We start from the raw sequence: 23,378 nt of genomic DNA on the forward strand, positions 1-23,378 counted from the left end.
TGTCCACTGAAAACTAAAAAAAATAATAATAATAAAGATTAAAAGATTCTCTCTCTCAAAAAAAAAGTCTCTTCATGAACTTTGGATGGTATAGAGGGGAGAATGGGGCAGTGGGGATGGGAAGGACAGTAGAATGAGACAGACATTATTACCCTATATACATGTATGATTACATTACTGGTGTGACTCTGCACCATGCACAGCAAGAGGAAGGAGAAGTTGTGTTCCATTTGTGTACAATGTCAAAATGCATTCTACTGTCATGTATAACTAACTAGAGCAAATTTAAAACTTAAAAAAAAAAAAATTAAAAGTCTCTTCATTCTAAGAGCTATATTATGTTTTCTCTGTAAAAGAAATGTATAACATGCACAGACTTCCCTTTTTTATACCGATAGTGTCATACTATACATTCAGTGTTCTGTATCTTAGACCCCTTCACTTGGCTACCATTGAATAACAGCATGAAAAGAAGTTCTTTATTCTTTTTATAGCTTGTCCTTATTTCCTATACTAGAAGGTAACTTAACTTTACTTAACTAGTTGCCTAATGATAGCACCTTTTGCTTATCATTAAGGATATAATGAGTTACCTTATAGAGATAATTTACCACTCCTGAGTATATATCTCAAAATGAAGTTCTTAATAGAATATCTGAGTCAAAGATAGATAGATACATACATATATACATACATACATACATTTATACATATACATACATGCTCCCCAGTGGCCCTTCTCAGATTATATTAACTGGTAGTTAATATTTCTATTTCCATATATCCTTCTCAGTACTTCTAATTGTGCATTTTCTCAACTTTATCAGTTGATATGTTTTTTTCCCAAGTATCTCAGGGTAGTGAGATACTTCTAATGATATTTCTTTTATTATGAATTAAGTTGTTTTATGTGGCTTCTTGGACATTTATCAATTGTGTTCTTGGGTTTTTATCTTACCAATTTAGAGAATTTTTTATTAGAGACTCTTTGTCTACATGCTATTTAAAAAAAAATAAAACACTGTAAGTACTGTGCACAGATAGTTGCCAAATGTAGCACAAAACTGAGCCAGAAAATTCCTTTTCAACAGCTGAAGAAAATTAACTGCGAACATGAAAATCAATAAATAACTGCATCAACCGAGGCATAGAATGTACAAAAGCCACCCTCCTGGTTAAGACAATGCCGTCTACTTGGTGTACAGAAAATTTTTAAACTATTTGATAAAATAATTTTTTTCTGGGTTCACTATGGCTAATGGGGATATAAAATTTTCCTTTTAGCCAGATTTTAAATTGAGAAAATATAATGTTGAGCATTTTATGATAACAGATAATATCAGGTGTGCATGCTACTCTAGCCCCATACTGGGGAGGCTGAGGCAATTGAGTACAGCCTGGGAACATAAGTGAGACCTCAACTCAAAAAATAATAATAGCAACAACAAATGTTAATTACCCGATGAAAGATCCCTAAGGGCTTCTTTTCTACCCCTATTTCAGCTGCCTCTCTTGCAAAAATTACTGGGCTTTTTTTTACATGTATACATACTTATTCATATTTGTAGTAGAAACACAATCATGACCCAAACTAGGAGATGTATTCCAAGGACAAAGAGAGAACTTGTGTATTTCCTCATTAATGCCATTAAACCCTCAAATTTTTTATAGAAGGCATTTTCTAAAGGAAGTCCAAAAGTTTGAAATTAGTGCAAGAATAAAAACCAACTTCTCTTAAACAGCCTATGCAAAAACAAAAATAAAACTTTTAATTGAATCAAAGCTTAATTGGTTTGGTTGGTTTGGTTGGTTGTTTTTAGTTTTTTGTTTTTGATTATTTGTTTGCCTACTACACATCAAATTTAGCATATTAATCCTGTTTTGGAAATATTTTATCTAAGTTTGTAACATTTCCCATCAAGACTTGTAAATGCCCTGTTATAACAGTGGGATCTATTGTTTTATATGTGTGCATGCACTTAATATAAGTTAGATTTCTTAAGGAGATTAGGAAGATTGAGGAGTTAATATGTGGATCAGAGCAATGGGACAACTTTAGATAATCTCTGACCAGTTTCCTAATTAAGATAATGATAGGAATTAAGTGATTTAATTTCCATCACCATGGTCATTGTTTTAGTTTGATTATTTTTGTTTGTTGTATTTTTCAGCATCCTTACAGAATTTGATTTCTCCTGTATTTGTTATCATAGAAATCAGTTTAATTGAAAGCCATAATTATGTTCATTTAAAAGTGAATGTAGGACTGGGGTTGTAGCTCAGTGGTGGGGTGCTTGCCTAGCACATGTGAGGCCCTGGGTTTGATCCTCAGCACCATATAAAGATAAATAAAGAAGAGGCTATGGCTCAGAGGTAGCGCACTTGCCTGGCATGTGTGAGGCCCTGGGTTTGATTCTGAGCACCACATATAAATAAATAAAATAAAGACCTATCAACAATTAAAAAAAAATTTTTAAGATAAATAAATAAAATAAAAGTATTGTGTCCGTCTACAACTAAAAAAAAAAATAAAGTGAATGTGTTTGTAGGGATTTTTATTTATACTAAATATTACATGTATTTCACATAAAAGTGAGCCTAATGTGTTTTGCATAACTTTTTCAGGTATCCTTAAATCTACTTATTTCTTATTCACTAGAATGAAAAATTCTACATAACTCTTCTCTTGAAACTCTAAGCTAGACCGGAGGTGTAACTCAGCAATACAGGACTTGCCAATCTTGCATTCAGCTCTGGGTTGGATCCCTAGCACCTCAAAGACAATAACAAACTCAGAACGCTTTTAGCTTAAAAATTGCATTATTTACCTAGGACTGCTATAAAGAAATACATAGACTGGAGACTTAAACAACAGAAGTTTATATTCTTGCAATTCTGGAGGCTGGAAGTTGTAACGGGTTTGTTTTCTTCTGAAGCCTCTCTTTGGCCTGGGGATGACTGCTTTCTCTCTAGGCTGTGTTCTAATCTTCTTATAAAGAGTCTGTAATGATCCATTTAAAATGAATTGCTTCTTTAAAGACCCTGTCTCCAAATAGTCGCATCTTGAGGTACAAGATATTAGGATTTCCACATATGAATTTGGAGGGACATGGTTTAACCCATAACATTGACCAGTTAACATAGATTCATTTTGGAAATTATAAATAACTGTTGTAAAAAGAAAAATAATCCTTACTCCTATTGCCGGAAATGAACCAAGGAGAAAATAGAAAGAGCTTCCCAGAATTTTTTCTATTAACATAGTTTATAAAGATAGATTCATCCTGAACATAACGTCTTAGAATATGCTTTTTCTTTTTTCTTTAACATATATTATCAATAGGTATACCATAATTCATTAATCAGTCTCTAAATTTCTAAATTCAGGTTATGATTTTTTCCACTATTAATAGTTAAGAGGTAATCATAAATTTTTCTAAAAAAAAAATTACTAAAATGTATACAATGTTTTCTTCAGTTACAAAACATAGTCCAACCTTTCTTCATGTGAGTATCATTATAAGCCTGAGTTGTTATACCATAATTATACAGCTATCTTCTTAGGGTAACAATTAGAGCCTTGTTCATTTGCTCAATAGCCTCAAACTGCCATACCCTTTAGTTTCTATTTCTACCTTTTATTGACTGCATTTTATCTTTTGCTCTTAGTTCTCATTTCATGGTGATGACACTCTCTCTACATACAGTGTAGTGTAATATGCAATAGATTGAAAAAGTAGTCAAATGAAATTATTTACTTTTAAATTTACTTTTAAAATAAATAATTTCTGACAAAGTTCTTGATTCTCCTATGGTAATATAAACCTATGTACAAACTCAATTCTATATTTTCTTTTACTGAGAAATATTTTCTCACTTTCTCATTTACTTTTATATATAGCTACATTCTGGATAATTTATGTTTCTGAGTAAGTAACCTGTCATTGAAGTAATATTTTATAGGGAAAAAATCTCACAATTACACAATGTATTTTGAAAATATTGTCATTTTTATCTTTTTATTGTGACAATGACCTTTTCTTCTTCAATCAGGATTGCCTGAACTGGAATTGGAAGCAATTGATAACCAGTTTGGACAACCAGGAACAGGTGACCAGATTCCATGGGCAAATAATGCTGTGACAGCTATTAATCAGAATAAAGCAGAAGAGTAAGTAATATATTTTATATTTTATAAAGTATCAAATACCAACCTCTAAGCCAAGAACTACTATTCCCAAATTGAATTCTTGTTTACTTTGTATTTTGTGAGTTATACATTGATATAAATGTTTAAGGGAGAAAAGAGAGGGTGAGGGAATACAGAATCAAGCAGATTAATTTACTACATGACATAAGGGTAGTGTGCATTGTAATCACCAAGAGATGGACATGGTATACAACTGTTGTTTTGTATTTCATCTATATTCCTTTGTTTTGATTACTGTCATATTCTTGGGACCTGTGGATGAATTGGCCTCAGCACAACAATTATATTGCCCTTAAGCTTTTAGTCATATAATTATTTTGTCTAAAATTTCTCTTTGTTTGAAGGCATAAGGAAGGAAAGTACTTTCTACGTCTATTTAGTACTCTGATTAGAATTTAATTTCTTAATACACATAGGCAGCTGTATTCCTTAGCACAGAGTTTGTCTCATACATGGCAACCAAAAGGAGACTAAATAGCATTGAGTGTGGTTTAGAACTTTAACTTGGACTGGGTTCCCATTATAAACTGATACACTGGCTTTTCTTTTTCCTTTAACCTATATTATCAAAGGGTCATCACTTTCCCACAGAAAGAGTTCTTATATTATTTTATTAGTGTAATTAGAATCAGTATTATTTTCTATATTTTTCTAAGTTTTATTTTTTCTATATTTCTACATATATTAATTTTCTGTATGTTTCTAAGTTGATATCACTTTGGATTAGATACATATTTTCTACAAATCAACAGTTTGTTTTGTTGCTTCATGCCTACCATGTTTCATTTTTCTAGTTTGATTTCTTTCATATATGTTAATTGTGTCATACTGTCAATAGGATTTGATCAACTTTTGGGGAAGCGAAACCAGGAATTAAATTCAGGGGCACTTAATCATTGAGCCACATCCTCAGCCCTATTTTGTTTCTTATTTAGAAGCAGGGTCACACGGAGTTGCTTAGTTTCTCGCTTTTGCTGAGGCTGGCTTTGAACTCACGATCCTCCTGCCTTAGCCTCCCAAGCCACTGGGATTATAGGAATGCACTACTGTGCCTGGCATGATTTGATCATATTTGAAAGTAAAATAATATTTGTGTTGATTATACTTCAGTTATTAATAATTGATGATATAGAATAAATAAATAAATCTGAGTATAGGCCAAATGATTTTTCTGAGTTTTTATCTTATTTTTATTTTTTTACTTTTGTTGAAAATTATTTTCCCTTAATTATGTTTGTTCCCTTTTTCAGGATATTTCCGTAAGCTAATATGAAGAATATAGAAACAAAGTTTGATGATTGACAAAAGAATGAAATGTATTCAAGCTGTATATACTGATGTTCTTTTAATTTCTGTACATTAAGCATGGAACATTTTATCGCATTAGAATTTATTGCCAAGCATTTCAACAGAAAATTTTCTAGAACCAGATTTGTACCTATATGTGTGTATTTGCATTCATAATATTGAATAATTTTTTGCTGTTTCATTTTTAAACTTTCTTAAATCTTTTGATTCTGCAGCCAGTGTATCAGTTCACAATTAGATGAGCTTCTCTGTCCACCAACAACAGTAGAAGGAAGAAATGATGAGAAGGCTCTTCTGGAACAACTGGTGTCCTTCCTCAGTGGCAAAGATGAAACTGAGCTTGCTGAACTAGACAGAGCACTGGGAATTGACAAACTTGTTCAGGTATTTATTGCAGTTGGCATTAATTAAACAGTGCAACCCTGAGAAACCAGAAAGTGACTTTTTGTTGTTGTTGTTCTGGACATTGAACTTGGGGCCTCATGCATACTAGGTAAGCACTCTCTCACTGAGCCACATCCCCAGAAAGTGATTTTTAAGCAAGATTTTTCAGTATCATCCCCACCCTGCTTTAGCTGTTTTATAATTTACCCCTTATTGAATTTATCAAAATACATAATAAAGGAGTTGAGGATTTAGCTTAAGGATTTTAACACTTGCCTAGCATGTTCAAGGCCCTGAGTTCAGTCCTGGGCCCTGAAAAAAAAAAAACAAAAAACACACACACACATACATACACACATACACACACAATAACTAATGGGCTTTTTAAACAAAAAGAGTACCATGATCATTAGAATTAGAATGCCTTAGTTTTTCACTATGGATCAGAATCTTACAAGCTCTAGCTAGAATAGATTCCAGATTTATATCATCACTTCTTGTTTTAGAGTTAAATTTACCCTTCTTCATGCTTTTTTTTCAAGATCCTTTTTTTGGTGCATTATAATTGTACCTTATAGTGGGCTTAATTGTTACATATTCTATTAGTACATGCACATAACATAATTTGGTTAATTTCATTGTCCAGTACTTCCATTTTCCCTCCCCTCCCAGCCCCATTGTCCGCTTTCTTGTGATCTTTCCCCCTCCCAAACCCATTTTTTTCTTTTCTTCTCTCTTCTTTTTTTTTTTTTGCGTCTCTCTAGCTTGCACAGAGGAGAGAAAACATATGACCCTTGATTTTCTGAGTCTGGCTTCCTTCACTTAACATAATGCTTTTAAGTCCCAACTATTTTCCTGTAAATAACCCAATTTTATTATTTTTTATGGATCAGTAAAATTCCATTGTGTTTTGTGTATGTATGTATGTGAATATATATATATAATGTGCCACATTTTCTTTATCCATTCACCTATTGATCAACACATAGGCTGGTTCCATGATTTAGCTATTGGGAATTGTGGTCTTCAACCTACATATGTTCCATGATATTTCAACATCCTATTTAGCATTTTTCATGTTGTAAGGTTATAAAATGAATTTAATGTATTTTTTCTTTAATGGTACTGGGGATTGAACTGAGAGCCTTGCTTATGCAAGGCAAGCACTAACCTATATTCCCAGCCCTTTTTAAATTTTATTTTGATACAAGGTCTTACTAAGTTGCCCAGCTGGCCTTGAATTTGTGATCCTCCTGCCTCAGGTTCCCAAGAAGCTGAGATTAAAAATTTTATGGTATGTGGCCATGCCCAGCTTATGACCAGCATTTTTTCAGTGGAAATGAGTGTAAAATACAGTGTCAGAATGCATAGCCCATAAAAAGGGCAAGGTATGTTTCATGAAAAACACACACACACACACACACACACACATATGCTCTCCCTGTCTGTCTCTGTCTCTCTCTCATTCTCTGCCACACACACACACCAGATCACAATTTAAATTACATTTCTTGCAGTGAGTACAGTTATAACATTTGAAAGCTGAAACTCTATGGTCTTATATTACTTTTAGCTATGGATTTTTTTCAAATAAGGTAAACGATTGGGTTCTATTTGAGAGAAAAATGCCTGAACATATATAAAAGAGTCATCTCTGATTTCAAGCCCCACTTCTAAACTTAGGTGGTTAGCTTTAATCAAATTATTTGCCCTTCAAAGACTCTGATTTAAAGACTTTGAGTTTTATGTTAACTTATTAAATGTAAAGTTCATTGCTTCTTAGACTTTTCATTGAAGTTCTTTTCAAACTTGTGACTTCACTTCATTGATTTAGGTCCTTTATTTTAATCATATTCTCATCTCTGCTGATATTTAAAGCATCTTAGTTTATCCGTTATTTCATTTCAAAAGCAACTTTCACAAATGATTTCTTTAGGTGACAAACTTTTAGAGAGCGGGAATTCAGAATGAATATATTATGATGACACTTTCTAGAGATAACGTGCTTACAGATCCAAAATTATATAGCAACACATGTCATTTATTGGCAGAAATGTATTTGCAAAGTGTTCTGCCTTCTTTCTTGACAGGGCGGTGGATTAGATGTATTATCAGAGAGATTTCCACCACAGCAAGCAACACCACCTCTAATGATGGAAGAAAGACCCAACCTCTATTCACAGCCTTACTCTTCTCCTTCTCCTACTGCCAATCTCCCTAGCCCATTCCAAGGCATGGTCAGGCAGAAACCTTCACTGGGGACTATGCCTGTTCAAGTAACACCTCCCAGAGGTGCTTTTTCACCTGGCATGGGTATGCAGCCCAGGCAAACTCTAAACAGACCTCCAGCTGCACCTAACCAACTTAGACTTCAACTACAACAGCGGTTACAGGGACAGCAGCAGGTGAGTACTCTCCTACAACAGTTTATACTTTTCAAAGGTTTGTGCCAAATATTGTTATAATAAGAGAGCCCTGTTGCTACAACAAAGGTGTGAAGTCTATTCCCAGACTTCCATGAAAGACTCAAAGAACCAAACTTGGTCTACTAAGATGAAAGACCCTTTTATTTGGTTAAAAATGACTGACTCATAGCAAAGCACTTTGAGTCCTACAGCTTAAAAGCAATCTAATTTTTGTTTTCTGAGATACAAATTATTTAGATTGGACATCATGCAATTATTAAATTAATAAAGAGAAACATCTTAATATACAAAATAGAACAACCAGAGATTCTACTTATGATTGTTGGAACTGAAAATAAGGTTTGTTTATGTTATTTGAAATTGGTGAGATGGATGTCTAATGATATTATTACAAAAGAAGAATGGAGAAAGGATACAAGTTTGGGAGTCTGGAAATTGTAATGGTTAATTTCTCCCATGTCAGAAAATGAGTATATATAGTGGCATAAATATTTAAGATTGCATACACGCAGACATGTGGATAATTATCAGGGACCAAAGGAAAAAAATGCATTTGTGGGAAGTGGGGTTGTGAATTGTTGCTTTCTTGTTATCAGTCCTTCTCTATTCTTTTTAACCACATGGGTGTATTGCTTTGGGTTTGTAGAAAAGTATTTAAAGAAATTCTCTGGAGCCTTCCTAATTTAGGAAGCAAGAGAATTAAGGAATAAATTATATCAGAGAGGCATTATGATATAATGGTTATAAGAGTTAGCTCTAGGCATCCTGTAAAACTCTGCAGAGCTCACAGGTATTAATAGCTTCCAGCAGAGTCACCACGAGCATTGCCAGCTCAGCAAACGAAGCCCCCCAATTCCTTGGCAAGGTAGGAGACTGGTTCTGGGGACTCTACCACTTTGCCACTGATAGGAATGATTTCCAGAGGAACTTGATCCTCGGTTTGGGTCTCTTTGCTGCTGGTTTTTGGCTAACCAGGAACTTGAGTGACAATGACCTAATGGCACTTCAACCAAGGGTCTAGCCAAGTAGACAAATGAAATTCTCATGCTATATCTCAAAAGTGAGACATGCTGCCAATGCATGAGTATTTATTAGGGTGCATACTTAGATGGAATATGTATGATCCAACGAGGGCTGAGCTTCTCTCACAGCTGGGAAATATTCAGCATGATTGTGTTCCTCCATTAGGCTACCTGGTCTGGTATGTGTTTCAGCATACATCAACATCTCAGGTGGTCAGTAGGTGGTCAGAGGTTTGTGGTCCAATCAAACATTTGCCCCTAGATTTACAAGGTTGATGGTCTCTTTCTACCAAGGCCTTTTTTCTGTTTCAGTGCATTCCAAAAAAAAACTTATATAAGGAGTTGGAAAGTTATAAAATAATTTATGGGCTCTTTAGTGCATCCTTACATTTTGGTTCTTTTTTGTCCCTCAGGCTCTTTTGTGTCCAGCTCAGGAATTATTTATGAGTTGTTCGTTCTATATTTTAACAGAGATTTTTTTTTCCTTTTTTTCTAACTCAGTGTCTCATAAAATTGTTGTCAGAATTAAATGAGTTAATAAAGAGCTTAGAAAAGCTCCGGGCTTATACTTCAACATTAATAAATGTCACCTATTATTATTTGTAAAAAAAAAAAAATATTGTGCTATACCCAAACCTTCTAAAAACATCCTATAATTTGTGACCACCACAAGATGTGCCTTGATGGTAGCTGAAGTTTGATTGCCTGACTGAATTCCATTCTATGCTCAGCATTCAGCCTCTGCCCAAATATTGCCTCTGTTCTGTAAAGTTCTGTACATAGCTGAGTGTGGCAACACTCACCTGTAATCCCAGTGACTTGGGAGGCCAAGATAGAAGGATCAGAAGTTCAAGGCCAGCATCAGAAAATTAGCAAGACCCTAAGAAACTTAGTGAGACCCTATCTTAAAATAAAAAGGACTGGAGATGTAGCTCAGTGGTTAAGTGCCTCCAGGGATCAATCCCTGGTACCCATTCCTACCCACCCACACTACACCCCCCCAAAAAAAAATTCTGCACATAGTTCCTAGATTTAGGAAGGGGTGATCTTTGCTCTTGTCCCAAGGAATAATAATGATGTCCAAAGGAATAAATATTTAACAAATATTTGAAATAAAAACCACATACACCAAAAAAAAAAAAAGTCATCTCTGATTTCAAGCCCTAGTTCTAAACTTAAGTGGTTAGCTTTCATCAAATTGTTTGCTCTTTTAAAGACTCTGATTCCTTGTCTATAAAAACAGTCTAATAAATAATTTCTTTACCTCATAGATAGTTATATGGGTTAAAAGGAGTAAAGAATGTAAATGTGCCCACTCTACCTAAAGAGAGGAAAGTGGTGGAAGAGAATAAGAGAAAGGGAGATACAAGACGGGGAAAATTCCTAAATGATAGAATAACAAAGAAATAATTTTCAAAATGCTGGGTGCTCAAAGAAGAATTAAGGGAAGAAACAAAAGAGAAATAAAGAGATGGAGTCATAATATGATTTGAGGAATTAGTTGAAGATACACCACTTCTTGTTACAGCTTGCAATTTATTTTTTAATATATATTAATTTTTTTAGTTGTAGGTGGGCACACAATATCTCTATTTCATTTTTACGTGGTGCTGAGGATCGAACCCAGTGCCTCACGAATGCTAGACAAGCACTTTACCACTGAGCCACAGCCCCAGCCCGCAATTCATTTTTCTGATAGAGAACACAATAATAAAATACCTTCTCCATACTTAATTTTTTTGCTAAATATATTTAGGAGGGTCATGCTAGATACCATGAGGAATACAAAAAGTAAAAGATACAAGCAACCGTAGGGACCTCGAAAACATACCTACTGAAAAAGTCAGATCATACTGCAAGCAGCTTGTGATTAAATGCTAAAGTTAAAAGGTAGAGGAACGTGTAGGTATGCTGATTTCCTCATTTTACAGCTGAAGTCCTGTATATACTGATTAAAGTTTAAGGTTCAGCAAGGAAGCCAGGCCAAAGATTGAGGTCAGATTCATGAATGAATAAAATGATGATTTATATTCAGTTAAGAGGGAAAAAATTGTTTTGCTTCCATTCATTTGTAAAGTAGCTGATCAGCAGATTGGCTTCCAAAGGACATACCTGAGATAAGGATGCCAAGAGATTGCTGCTGCTCTTTGCTTCCTTTAAATCTCCTGGAGGATTGTCCAAAGTTTGGTGGCCTTGGTGGCCCAAGAGAGTGAAGTATCCTCCAAGTTGAAGAAATACAGAATTTTTAGCTCATTTTGTTTAGTTCCCTAGAAATGTCAGTATACAAAAACAACTTAATACTGCCAAATAAGACAATAACTCTGCTGCCTAACAAACCACATCATTTGGGCCTCCTCTTTGGGTTCTAGGCCTTAATTTCTTGCTCTTTTCAGCTCCACTTATACTACAGGTACTAGGGGTTTTGCATATGTATCCTCTTACAGGCTGACTGTAAACAGGTCTGATCAAGGCTTATCTGAGTCAGTATCTCAGTTAAGAGGCTTTTAGCAACAAATAGAGATAAAAGATCAATTCATAGTAGTGAAACAATAAAGAAAATATTCTGACTCAAATATTAAAACAATTCACAATAGAGGAGTTCCAGGTATGTTATCAGGGACCCAAGTTCTTTTTATCCTTTTGCTCTGTAATCCTGGTTACAAATATCACATACAATCAAAATTATATCTAACAGGAGAAAACAGATTCTTCTTTCCTGTCTATAGCTTTCAGAAGCATCTCTTTTTTTCAAAAGGCTTTTTTCCCAATCCACTTCACACCCCCACCCCCATAAAAAAGGAAAGGGATAAATAAAAGACTTCACATGCCTGGTGAACCAGAATTGAATCACATTACATACCCTTAACCAGCTCCTGGGAAAAACTGATTTAAGAGTATTCATGGATTTCCCCTTGCTTGAATCATGTGATGTAGATGATCATCTAATAAACAGAATCCTATTCTGTCCTCAGGGAAGAAAGGGAGAGTAACAGCTATTGTCAGGAGTTATATAGTACCTGACAAAATCAATGAATTATAGTTATTATATAGTTATAGTCATAGGTTTAAGTGATGAACTTAGATGGTCCATCTGCCCTTTCTCTTACCATATTTTCAGTGGCTCATACCAGAGTACACAAAATAAAAAGGAAGTAGTCATTTGGAAATATAGATAGAAAAACTTTCTCAAAATTATATGCAAATAATGACTGCTGATGTAGAAAATCTAAGAGAAACTACAGGGAACTTAGAACAATAGAGAAATTCAGCAAAGTGTTTAGATAAAAGAACAAGAAATGGAAATTAATGGCAATATTTTTTACTAGCTGCAACCAATTAGAAAATATAATTTTAAAATATAGTCGCAATGTGTAAAACTTAGAAAATTATGAATCATAATTTAAAATTAAGATACAAATAAAAGGTAATTATGAATTGGAAAACTATTATAGAGATGGCAGTCATTCCAAAATTAATCAGTAAACTCATTGGATCTCCTATAAAATCTCAGCATGGAATTTCACAAATAAATGCTAAATTTATTTTAGAAGCATCAATACAATCTTGAAGAAGAGTGAAGGTAAACTTTCTCTATCAGATATCAAGCAAGAGAAGTAAAACAATGTGGAACTGGCATAAGGATAGAAAGTTCTATGATTAGAACATATAGAGAGCCCAGAAGCACATCCAGACATAAAAAGACTCACTTAGGGGCAGAGGAGGTGGCAGTTAGTGGAAAGAGAATACCTATGTAATAAATGCAAAAATGTGATAAATTAGGTCTTTCTCATGTATGATACACAAAAATAAACTCTAGGTGTTTTAATGACCTGAATGGGAATATAAGAGTACCTCTGTGGCCTCTTAAAAAAAGACATACAAGAAAAGGTTAATGGCTGCAATAAAATTTAAAATTTATAAGACAAGACACCATAAACAAAGTTAAAAGATAAACCACAGACTTAGAGAAGATATTTGAAAGTCCACATAACTGATCAAAGAGTAGTATATAGAAAATATCAGGTTCATAATGTGATGTTCATAATACACTTACCTTGTTGGATTGATGTCATCTCTTTACTTGCTGGTCATAGCCTCTCCTTCCTTTTCCTATACACAGGAGACTGTAAGCATCTCTTAGGTAAAAACTTAGCATTAGCATTAGTACCTATTGATAAGCAAAGAGAAAAAAAAGGGGATTACTCATATCTAAAATACTTTGTTTCTTTTTAGTGGATTTTAAAGAGATTGGTTTAAAAATAGATTGGAGTGCTGGGGCTGGGGCTCAGTGGTAGAGTGCTTGACTGGCATGCGTGAAGCACTGGGTTCGATCCTCAGCACCACGTAAAAATAAAATAAAAGTACTGTGTCCACCTACAACTAAATATATATTAAAAATGGATATGGAAATTTTTTTTGAAATTTCTTTAGTTGAACATGGACATAGTACCTTTGTTTTACTAATTTATTTATTTTATGTGGTGCTGAGGATCAAACTCAGCGCCTCACATGTGCAAGGCAAATGCTTATGAGCCACAACCCCAGCCCCTGAAAAAAATTTTAATTAAAAAATATATATGGGGCGGGTTGTAGCTCAGTGTGGAATATTTGCCTCATATGCATGAGGCACTGGGTTCATTCCTCAGCAACACATAATAAATTAATTAATTTAAATAAAGCTATTTTGTCCATCTACAACTAAAATATATATATGCACATATGTATACACACACACCACATACAGAGGTGAACACCTGCAATCTCAGCTACTCAGGAGGCTAAGGCAAGAGGATCACAAGATTGCAAGTTCAGAATCAGCCTTGACAGCTTGACAAGACCCTGTCTCAAAATAAAAAAGTAAAAAGAGTTTAGCTCAGTGCTAGCAGCCCAAGGAGTCAATCTCTAATACTGAAAAACAATAAATAAATAATATAAAAATAACTGATTTCTTGGCCCTAAGTGTATCTCATTAACTAGAATATGGTACCCAAGGGTTAAAAAAAATTCTAAAATTTTAAATGTGATTGTACATTTATGAATAATCCCTAACTGAGGGGAGAGAAATGAAAGACATCCTAGGAAACCAGTTGAGCTATATTTGTTGAGACTTTAAAAAACAGCAAAAAAAAAAAAAAAAAAAAGGAACTAGTGATTAAGAAGTAATACACATTTATAAGCCTTAGGTGTAGGTACTGCCTCTACCTCCAATGGGCAAAGACCAAGAAATATGTCCCTAATACCAATTAAAGACTTCTAAAGTTCTACTTTGGGAAAACGACAGCAACAAAGATAGGTAGACTTGCTACTTGCAGAAGACAACACAATACTGGCCCAGACACACATACAAAAAAATATTTTTCTGCTCCAGTTTTGTTTTATCATTCTCTAGCAAAGAACATGGTCTTCATTACTACCAAGAGAAGAATAATATAAAGAAGGAGTAACAACTAAAACAGATTTTTTAAAATATGGTATTTTTAGTCATCTTAAAACAAGTCTAGTCCTGATGCGTTGGGTACCGAAGAAAGGCATGGATCTCATAAAAGAACCATCACTGATAATCCTTTGTATATTGTAGAGAATAGAAGAAAATAGAAGTGACCAGAAAATAGAAGTAGGACCGAAGGCAGAAAATACAGGGAAGCAGATTTCACCTCCAAGCTTTGTGTAATAAAAAATTTCCTGTTAAGAGAATAGCTACTTATTGACACTTGCCTATAACCCAGCAATTGAGGAGATTGAAGTGAGGATAACAAGTTTGAGGCCAGCCTCACCTCAGCAACTTAGCAAGACTTGCCACAAAATAAAAAAGGGAAGGGGACGTAGCTTAGTGATAAAGTGCCCTGGGTCCAATCCCCAGTACCAAATAGCAAATAGGCTATTTCTCTCCCTCCTTTCTCCCCTCTCCCCTTTTTCTTCTTCTTTCTTTCCTTTTCTTTTTCTTTTTTCTATTTTTTTTTTTTTTTAATGAGGTCTTGCTGTGTTGCCCAGGCTGGTCCTGAACTCCTGAACACAAGGTGTTCTTCTTGCTTCAGCTTCTCCTGTAGCTTGTGACTACAGGCATGTGCCACTGTGTCCAGGTAGAATATATGCTACTTTAAAAAACATTTTGTCTTGGCAAGAATTTGTGCCATGGCTGGATCAGGGTTTTCAACCTCAGCACTTTTAACATCTTGGGCTGAATAATTATTGTTTTGTGGGGACTGTCCTTGAATATTGTTTAATAGCATCCCTGGCCTCTGCCACTAGAGATCAACCAAAAATGTCTTCAGACCTTGCCAAATGTCTGAATAGGACAGAAATTATCCCTGAAGGGGGCAGAATCATCCCTGGTTGAAAACCTCTAAGCTAGATAGTTGTCCTTTAGTGTTGCAGAAAAGGATGTCTTGGGTTGCTCCTTCTGTGCTGCTATAGATAGCCTCACGTGTGCAGGTATCACACTATGCATCACAGTATTGTGTGCTAATCTCTGCCACTCAGCAGAGAGTTCCAGAAGATGGGGATTTGCTTACCTTGTTACCCTCCAAGCTTTATATAGTATCCAGAATATAGAGAATGTTTCAGTAAATCTTTATAAAATTAATTGGTTTATTTAAACATATCAGTGGTCTTTTGAGTTTAGGAAATGTGTAAGTTTTAAAGGTCCCTTTGACCTTTTTTTTTTGTCATCTTGATTTTTTTAAATGAATGTGAATGTTTTATACTATTCTACAATACCTGAAAATGGTAATTTTTTTTTTTGACATTTTATTTTTTATTTTTTTTTTCTGTTTTTTTTCTGTTTTTTTTTCTTTTTTTTTTTTTTTTTTTTTTAATGGTCGTTCATAACATTACATAGTTCTTAATACATCATATTACACGGTTTGATTCAAGTGGATTATGAACTCCCGCTTTTACCCCGTATACAAATTGCTGTATCACATCAGTTACCCTTCCATTGATTGACATATTGCCTTTCTAGTGTCTGATGTATTCTGCTGTCTGTCCTATTGTCTACTATCCCCCCTCCCCTCCCCTCCCCTCCCCTCCCCTCCCCTTTTCTCTCTCTACCCCTTCTACTGTAAATCATGTCTTCCATTTGTATTCTCTTGACTTACCCCTCCTTACCTCTTATATGACATTTTGTATAACCCTGAGGATCGCCTTCCATTTCCATGCAATTTCCCTTCTCACTCCCTTTCCCTCCCACCTCTCATCCCTGTTTACTGTAAATATTCTTCTCAAGCTCTTCGTCCCTACCCTGTCCTTGTTTACACCCCTTATATCAAAGGAGTCATTTGGTATTTGTTTTTTAAAGATTGACTAGCTTCACTTAGCATAATCTGCTCTAATGCCATCCATTTCCCTCCAAATTCTATAATTTTGTCATTTTTTAATGCAGAGTAATACTCCATAGTGTATAAATGCCACATTTTTTTTATCCATTCATCTATTGAGGGGCATCTAGGCTGGTTCCACAGTCTTGCTATCGTGAATTGAGCTGCTATGAACATCGATGTAGCAGTGTCCCTGTAGCATGCTCTTGTTAGGGCTTTAGGGAATAGACCGAGAAGGGGAATAGCTGGGTCAAATGGTGGTTCCATTCCCAGCTTTCCGAGAAATCTCCATACTGCTTTCCAAATTGGCTGCACCAATTTGCAGTCCCACCAGCAATGAACAAGAGTGCCCTTTTCCCCGCATCCTCTCCAGCACTTATTGTTGTTTGACTTCCTAATGGCTGCCAGTCTGACTGGAGTGAGATGGTATCTTAGGGTAGTTTTGATTTGCATTTCTCTGACTGCTAGCGATGGTGAGCATTTTTTCATGTACTTGTTGATTGATTGTATGTCCTCCTCTGAGAAGTGTCTGTTCAGGTCCTTGGCCCATTTATTGATTGGGTTATTTGTTATCTTATTGTCTAATTTTTTGAGTTCTTTGTATATTCTGGTTATTAGGGCTCTATCTGAAGTGTGTGGAGTAAAGATTTGTTCCCAGGATGTAGGCTCCCTATTTATCTCTCTTATTGTTTCTTTTGCTGAGAAAAAACTTTTTAGTTTGAGTAAGTCCCATTTGTTGATTCTATTTGTTAACTCTAGCGCTATGGGTGTCCTATTGAGGAATTTGGAGCCCGATCCCACAGCGTGTAGATCATAACCAACTTTTTCTTCTATCAGATGCCGTGTCTCTGATTTAATATCAAGCTCCTTGATCCATTTTGAGTTAACTTTTGTGCACGGCGAGAGATAGGGATTCAGATTCATTTTGGTGCAAATGGATTTCCAGTTTTCCCAGCACCATTTGTTGAAGATGCTATCCTTCCTCCATTGCATGCTTTTAGCCCCTTTATCAAAAATAAGATAGTTGTAGTTTTGTGGATTGGTTACTGTGTCCTCTATTCTGTACCATTGGTCCACCCGCCTGTTTTGGTACCAGTACCATGCTGTTTTTGTTACTATTGCTCTGTAGTATAGTTTGAAGTCTGGTATTGCTATACCACCTGATTCACACTTCCTGCTTAGTATTGTTTTTGCTATTCTGGGTCTTTTATTATTCCATATGAATTTCATGATTCTTTTATCTATTTCTACAAGATATGCTGTTGGGATTTTGATTGGCATTGCATTGAACTTATAGAGAACTTTTGGTAATATCGCCATTTTGATGATGTTAGTTCTGCCTATCCATGAGCAGGGTATGTTTTTCCATCTTCTAAGGTCTTCTTCTATGTCTTTCTTTAGGGTTCTGTAATTTTCATTGTATAAATCTTTCACCTCTTTTGTTAGGTTGATTCCCAAGTATTTTATTTTTGGGGGGGATATTGTGAATGGAGTAGTTGTCCTCATTTCCGTTTCAGAGGATTTGTCGCTGATATACAGGAATGCCTTTGATTTATGCGTGTTGATCTTATATCCTGCCACTTTGCTGAATTCATTTATTAGCTCTAATAGCTTCTTTGTAGACCCTTTTGGGTCTGCTAGGTATAGAATCATATCATCTGCAAATAGTGATAATTTAAGTTCTTCTTTTCCTATTTTTATGCCTTTAATTTCTTTTGACTGTCTAATTGCTCTGGCCAGTGTTTCGAGGACTATGTTGAACAGAAGTGGTGAGAGAGGGCATCCCTGTCTTGTACCAGATCTTAGAGGGAATGCCTTCAATTTTTCTCCATTCAGAATGATGCTGGCCTGTGGCTTATCATAGATTGCTTTTACAATGTTGAGGTATGATCCTGTTATCCCTAATTTTTCTAGCGTTTTGAACATAAAGGGATGCTGTACTTTGTCGAATGCTTTTTCTGCATCTATTGAGATGATCATATGGTTCTTATTTTTAAGTCTATTGATGTGGTGAATAACATTTATTGATTTCCGTATATTGAACCAGCCTTGCATCCCAGGGATGAATCCTACTTGATCATGATGTATAATTTTTTTGATATGTATTTGAATCCGATTCGCCAGAATTTTATTGAGGATTTTTGCGTCAAGGTTCATTAGAGATATTGGTCTGTAGTTTTCCTTCTTTGATGTGTCTTTGTCTGGTTTCGGAATCAGGGTGATGTTGGCCTCGTAGAATGAATTTGGAAGTTCTCCCTCTTTTTCTATTTCCTGAAATAGCTTGAAAAGTATTGGTGTTAGTTCCTCTTTAAAGGTTTTGTAAAACTCTGCTGTATACCCATCCGGTCCTGGGCTTTTCTTAGTTGGTAGTCTTTTGATGGTTTCTTCTATTTCCTCTATTGTTATTGGTCTGTTTAGGTTGTCTATATCCTCCTGGCTCAATCTGGGCAGATCATAAGACTCAAGGAATTTATCTATGCCTTCACTATCTTCTATTTTATTGGAGTATAAGGATTCAAAGTAATTTCTGATTATCTTCTGTATTTCTGAAGTGTCTGTTGTGATATTGCCTTTTTCATCCCGTATGCTAGTAATTTGGGTTCTCTCTCTTCTTCTGTTCGTTAGCATGGCTAAGGGTCTGTCAATTTTATTTATTTTTTCAAAGAACCAGCTTTTAGTTTTGTCAATTTTTTCAATTGTTTCTTTTGTTTCAATTTCATTAATTTCAGCTCTGATTTTAATTATTTCTTGCCTTCTACTTCTTTTGCTGTTGTTTTGCTCTTCTTTTTCTAGGATTTTGAGATGAAGTATGAGATCATTTATTTGTTGGTTTTTTCTTTTTTTGAGGAATGAACTCCAAGCAATGAATTTTCCTCTTAGAACTGCTTTCGATGTGTCCCATAGATTCCGATATGTTGTGTCTGTGTTTTCATTTAACTCTAGGAATTTTTTAATTTCCTCCTTGATGTCTTCTAAAACCCATTGATCACTCAGCAACCTATTGTTCATTCTCCAGGTGATGCTTGATTTTTCCTTACTTCTTTTATCATTGATTTTCAGTTTCATTCCATTATGATCAGATAAGATGCATGGTATTATCTCTACCCCTTTGTATTGTCTAAGAGTTGCCCTGTGACATAGTATATGGTCTATTTTTGAGAAGGTTCCATGTGCTGCTGAGAAAAAAGTGTAGCTACTTGATGTTGGGTGGTATAGTCTATATATGTCAATTAAGTCTAGGTTGTTAATTGTGTTATTGAGTTCTATAGTTTCCTTATTTAACTTTTGTTTGGAAGATCTGTCCAGTGGTGAGAGAGGTGTGTTGAAGTCTCCCATGATTATTGTATGTTGGTCTATTAGACTCTTGAACTTGAGAAGAGTTTGCTTGATGAATACAGCTGCACCATTATTTGGGGCATATATATTTATGATTGTTATGTCTTGTTGGTGTATGGTTCCCTTGAGCAGTATGAAGTGTCCTTCTATATCCCTTTTGATTAGCTTTGGCTTGAAATCTATTTTATTAGATATGAGTATGGACACTCCTGCTTGTTTCCGCGGTCCATATGAGTGATATGATTTTTCCCAACCTTTCACCTTCAGTCTATGTATATCTTTTCCTATCAAATGCGTCTCCTGTAGACAGCATATTGTTGGGTCTTGTTTTTTGATCCATTCTACTAGCCTGTGTCTCTTAATTGGTGAGTTTAAGCCATTAACATTTAGGGTTATTATTGAGATATGGTTTGTTCTTCTATCCATATTTGTTTATTGATGTTACTAAACCTGATTTGTTATCCTCTTTGACTACTTTCCCCCCTTTACTGTCCTACCTCCCATTGTTGGTTTTCAATGTTGTTTTCCATTTCCTCTTCCTGTAATGTTTTGCCAAGGATTTTTTGAAGAGATGGTTTTCTAGCTGCGAATTCTTTTAACTTTTGTTTATTGTGGAAGGTTTTAATTTCATCTTCTAACCTGAAGCTTAATTTCGCCGGATACACGATTCTTGGTTGGAGCCCATTGTCTTTCAGTGTTTGAAATATGTTATTCCAGGATCTTCTAGCTTTCAGAGTCTGTGTTGAGAGATCAGCTGTTATCCTGATTGGTTTACCCCTAAATGTAATCTGCTTTCTTTCTCTTGCAGCTTTTAAAATTCTCTCCTTATTCTGTATGTTGGACATCTTCATTATAATGTGTCTAGGTGTGGATCTCTTATGATTTTGCACATTCGGCGTCCTGTAGGCTTCTAGGATTTGGGATTCTGTCTCAATCTTCAATTCTGGGAAGTTTTCTCCTATTATTTCACTGAATAGACTGTTTATTCCTTTGGAATGGAGCTCTGTGCCTTCCTGTATCCCAATGACTCTTAAATTTGGTCTTTTGATATTGTCCCATAATTCTTGGATGTTCTGCTCATGGTTTCTTAGCAGACTTGCTGAGCTGTCTATGTTCTTTTCCAGTTGAAATACTTTGTCTTCATTGTCTGATGTTCTCTCTTCTAAGTGATCTACTCTGCTGGTAGTATTCTCAATTGAGTTTTTAAGTTGGTTTATTGTTTCCTGCATTTCTAGAATTTCAATTTGTTTGTTTTTTATTACCTCTATCTCCCTGTGAAATTGATCTTTTACTTCCTGGATTTGTTTGTCAATGTGATCTTTCACTGTCTGATTTTGCTGTCTCATGTCTTCCTTGAGACTCCAGATCATCTGAAGCATATATATCCTGAACTCTTTATCTGATATTCCATCTGTTGCAGCTATTACCTCTTCTAAAGTTGAGTTGACCTGCATTGCTTGTGGTCCTTTCTTTCCTTGTCTTTTCATACTGCTCGCGTTTCTTTCTGCTTGGTGCAACTGTTGTGTTTTGAAATTTACCCCCTATTTATTTATGTTGCTCTTGTATACTTGAAAAGTCTCCCTTGCAGGTGCGGGCGGCGGCTGTGCCCCTACTCCTATTGGGGTGACGTGTCTACCACGCTGGCGGCTCTCTGGGCCTGTTCCGGGAGTGGAAGGCGGCTCTGCTCTGTCCCTATTCCAATTGGGGTGTCGTGACTACAATGCTGGCAGGACGCTGGGCCTGTTCCGGGCGTGGGCGGTGGGCTTGGCTGGCGGGATTCCACCTAATGGCAGTCCCTAACCTCCCTGCTTGCTAATTAATGGCTTCTCTGAGGCGCCACGCCTTCTGTAGCTGCGGGGCAGGCCGCGCGAATCAGTTGGCCTGGATCTCCGGGGTCCTGCTGCTGGCTGTTTTGATGTTGCAAGCTGTTGGAGAGTGGTGGTGTATTCTTCAGCTTTCCCGGATGGTGGCCGCTGACTGCCTGGATGGAGTGTCCGCTGTTTTGATGTTGCGCTCTGAAGGAGAGTGGTGGTGTATCCTGCTGCAGGGTGCTGGGATCCCTGGCACTCTATCACTTTGATTTTTTCTGCTTGCCCCTCCCCCAGCGCTGGCTAGCCAGGTTTCCTTTTGGCTGCTACTGGGAGGAGGGGTTGGAGGTCAGGTGTCTCTGGTTTCCCCCTAGCCTGTATGGAGGCTCAGCTTGATACTCCCTCTCCCGGCAAGCCTAGGAGAGATTTTATGCGAATCCCCGCTGTCTGGGGGGTGAGCTGAATGACACCGACCTGTTTTGATGTCGCACTCTGAAGGAGAGTGTCGGTGTATCCTTCAGCTTTCCCGGATGGTGGCCGCTGACTGCCTCGGCGGAGTGACCGCTGTGGGGGATGGGACTGTACCGCTTCCTTCCCCTTCTGAGAACCCGTGCTCGGCCCAAGGGTCCGTGTGGGCTTGGCTGGTGGGATTCCACCTAATGGCCTTCCCTAAACTCCCTGCTTGCCAATTAATGGCTTCACTGAGGCGCCACGCCTTCTGTAGCCGCAGGGCAGGCCACGCGAATCAGTTGGCCTGGGTCTCCGGGACCCTGCTGCAGGCTGCTGGGATCCCTGGCCCTCTATCACTTTGATTTTTTCTGCTTGCCCCTCCCCCAGCGCTGGCTAGCCAGGATTCCTTTTGGCTGCTACTGGGAGGAGGGGTTGGAGGTCAGGTGTCTCTGGTTTCCCCCTAGCCTGTATGGAGGCTCAGCTTGATACTCCCTCTCCCGGCAAGCCTAGGAGAGATTTTATGCGAATCCCCGCTGTCTGGGGGGTGAGCTGAATGACACCGACCTGTTTTGATGTCGCACTCTGAAGGAGAGTGTCGGTGTATCCTTCAGCTTTCCCGGATGGTGGCCGCTGACTGCCTCGGCGGAGTGTCCGCTGTGGGGGATGGGACTGTACCGCTTCCTTCCCCTTCTGAGAACCCGTGCTCGGCCCAAGGGTCCGTGTGGGCTTGGCTGGTGGGATTCCACCTAATGGCCTTCCCTAACCTCCCTGCTTGCCAATTAATGGCTTCACTGAGGCGCCACGCCTTCTGTAGCCGCAGGGCAGGCCACTCGAATCAGTTGGCCTGGGTCTCCGGGACCCTGCTGCAGGCTGCTGGGATCCCTGGCACTCTATCACTTTGATTTTTTCTGCTTGCCCCTCCCCCAGCGCTGGCTAGCCAGGTTTCCTTTTGGCTGCTACTGGGAGGAGGGGTTGGAGGTCAGGTGTCTCTGGTTTCCTCCTAGCCTGTATGGAGGCTCAACTTGATACTCCCTCTCCCGGCAAGCCTAGGAGAGATTTTATGCGAATCCCCGCTGTCTGGGGGGTGAGCTGAATGACACCGACCTGTTTTGATGTCG

General features: G+C 37.0%; 1 protein-coding gene and 1 pseudogene across 9 annotated transcripts in view; both read left to right on the top strand.

The window, feature by feature from the left end:
* The window catches only part of Ncoa1 (nuclear receptor coactivator 1), a 249,632-nt gene that overhangs the window by 200,095 nt on the left and 26,159 nt on the right, over positions 1–23,378 (top strand). For all 9 annotated transcript variants that reach the window (XM_026385104.2, XM_026384981.2, XM_026385416.2 and 6 more), the window contains 3 exons: positions 4,054–4,171; positions 5,734–5,902; positions 7,993–8,307. In XM_026385104.2, the coding sequence (XP_026240889.2) occupies positions 4,054–4,171; positions 5,734–5,902; positions 7,993–8,307 (602 nt within the window). The remainder of the gene's footprint in view (positions 1–4,053; positions 4,172–5,733; positions 5,903–7,992; positions 8,308–23,378) is intronic.
* Positions 8,644–9,349, top strand: LOC113190210 (mitochondrial import receptor subunit TOM6 homolog pseudogene; annotated as a pseudogene).

The sequence above is a fragment of the Urocitellus parryii genome, chromosome 12 (genome assembly GCF_045843805.1).
Source record: "Urocitellus parryii isolate mUroPar1 chromosome 12, mUroPar1.hap1, whole genome shotgun sequence".
NCBI classification, from domain to species: domain Eukaryota; kingdom Metazoa; phylum Chordata; class Mammalia; order Rodentia; family Sciuridae; genus Urocitellus; species Urocitellus parryii.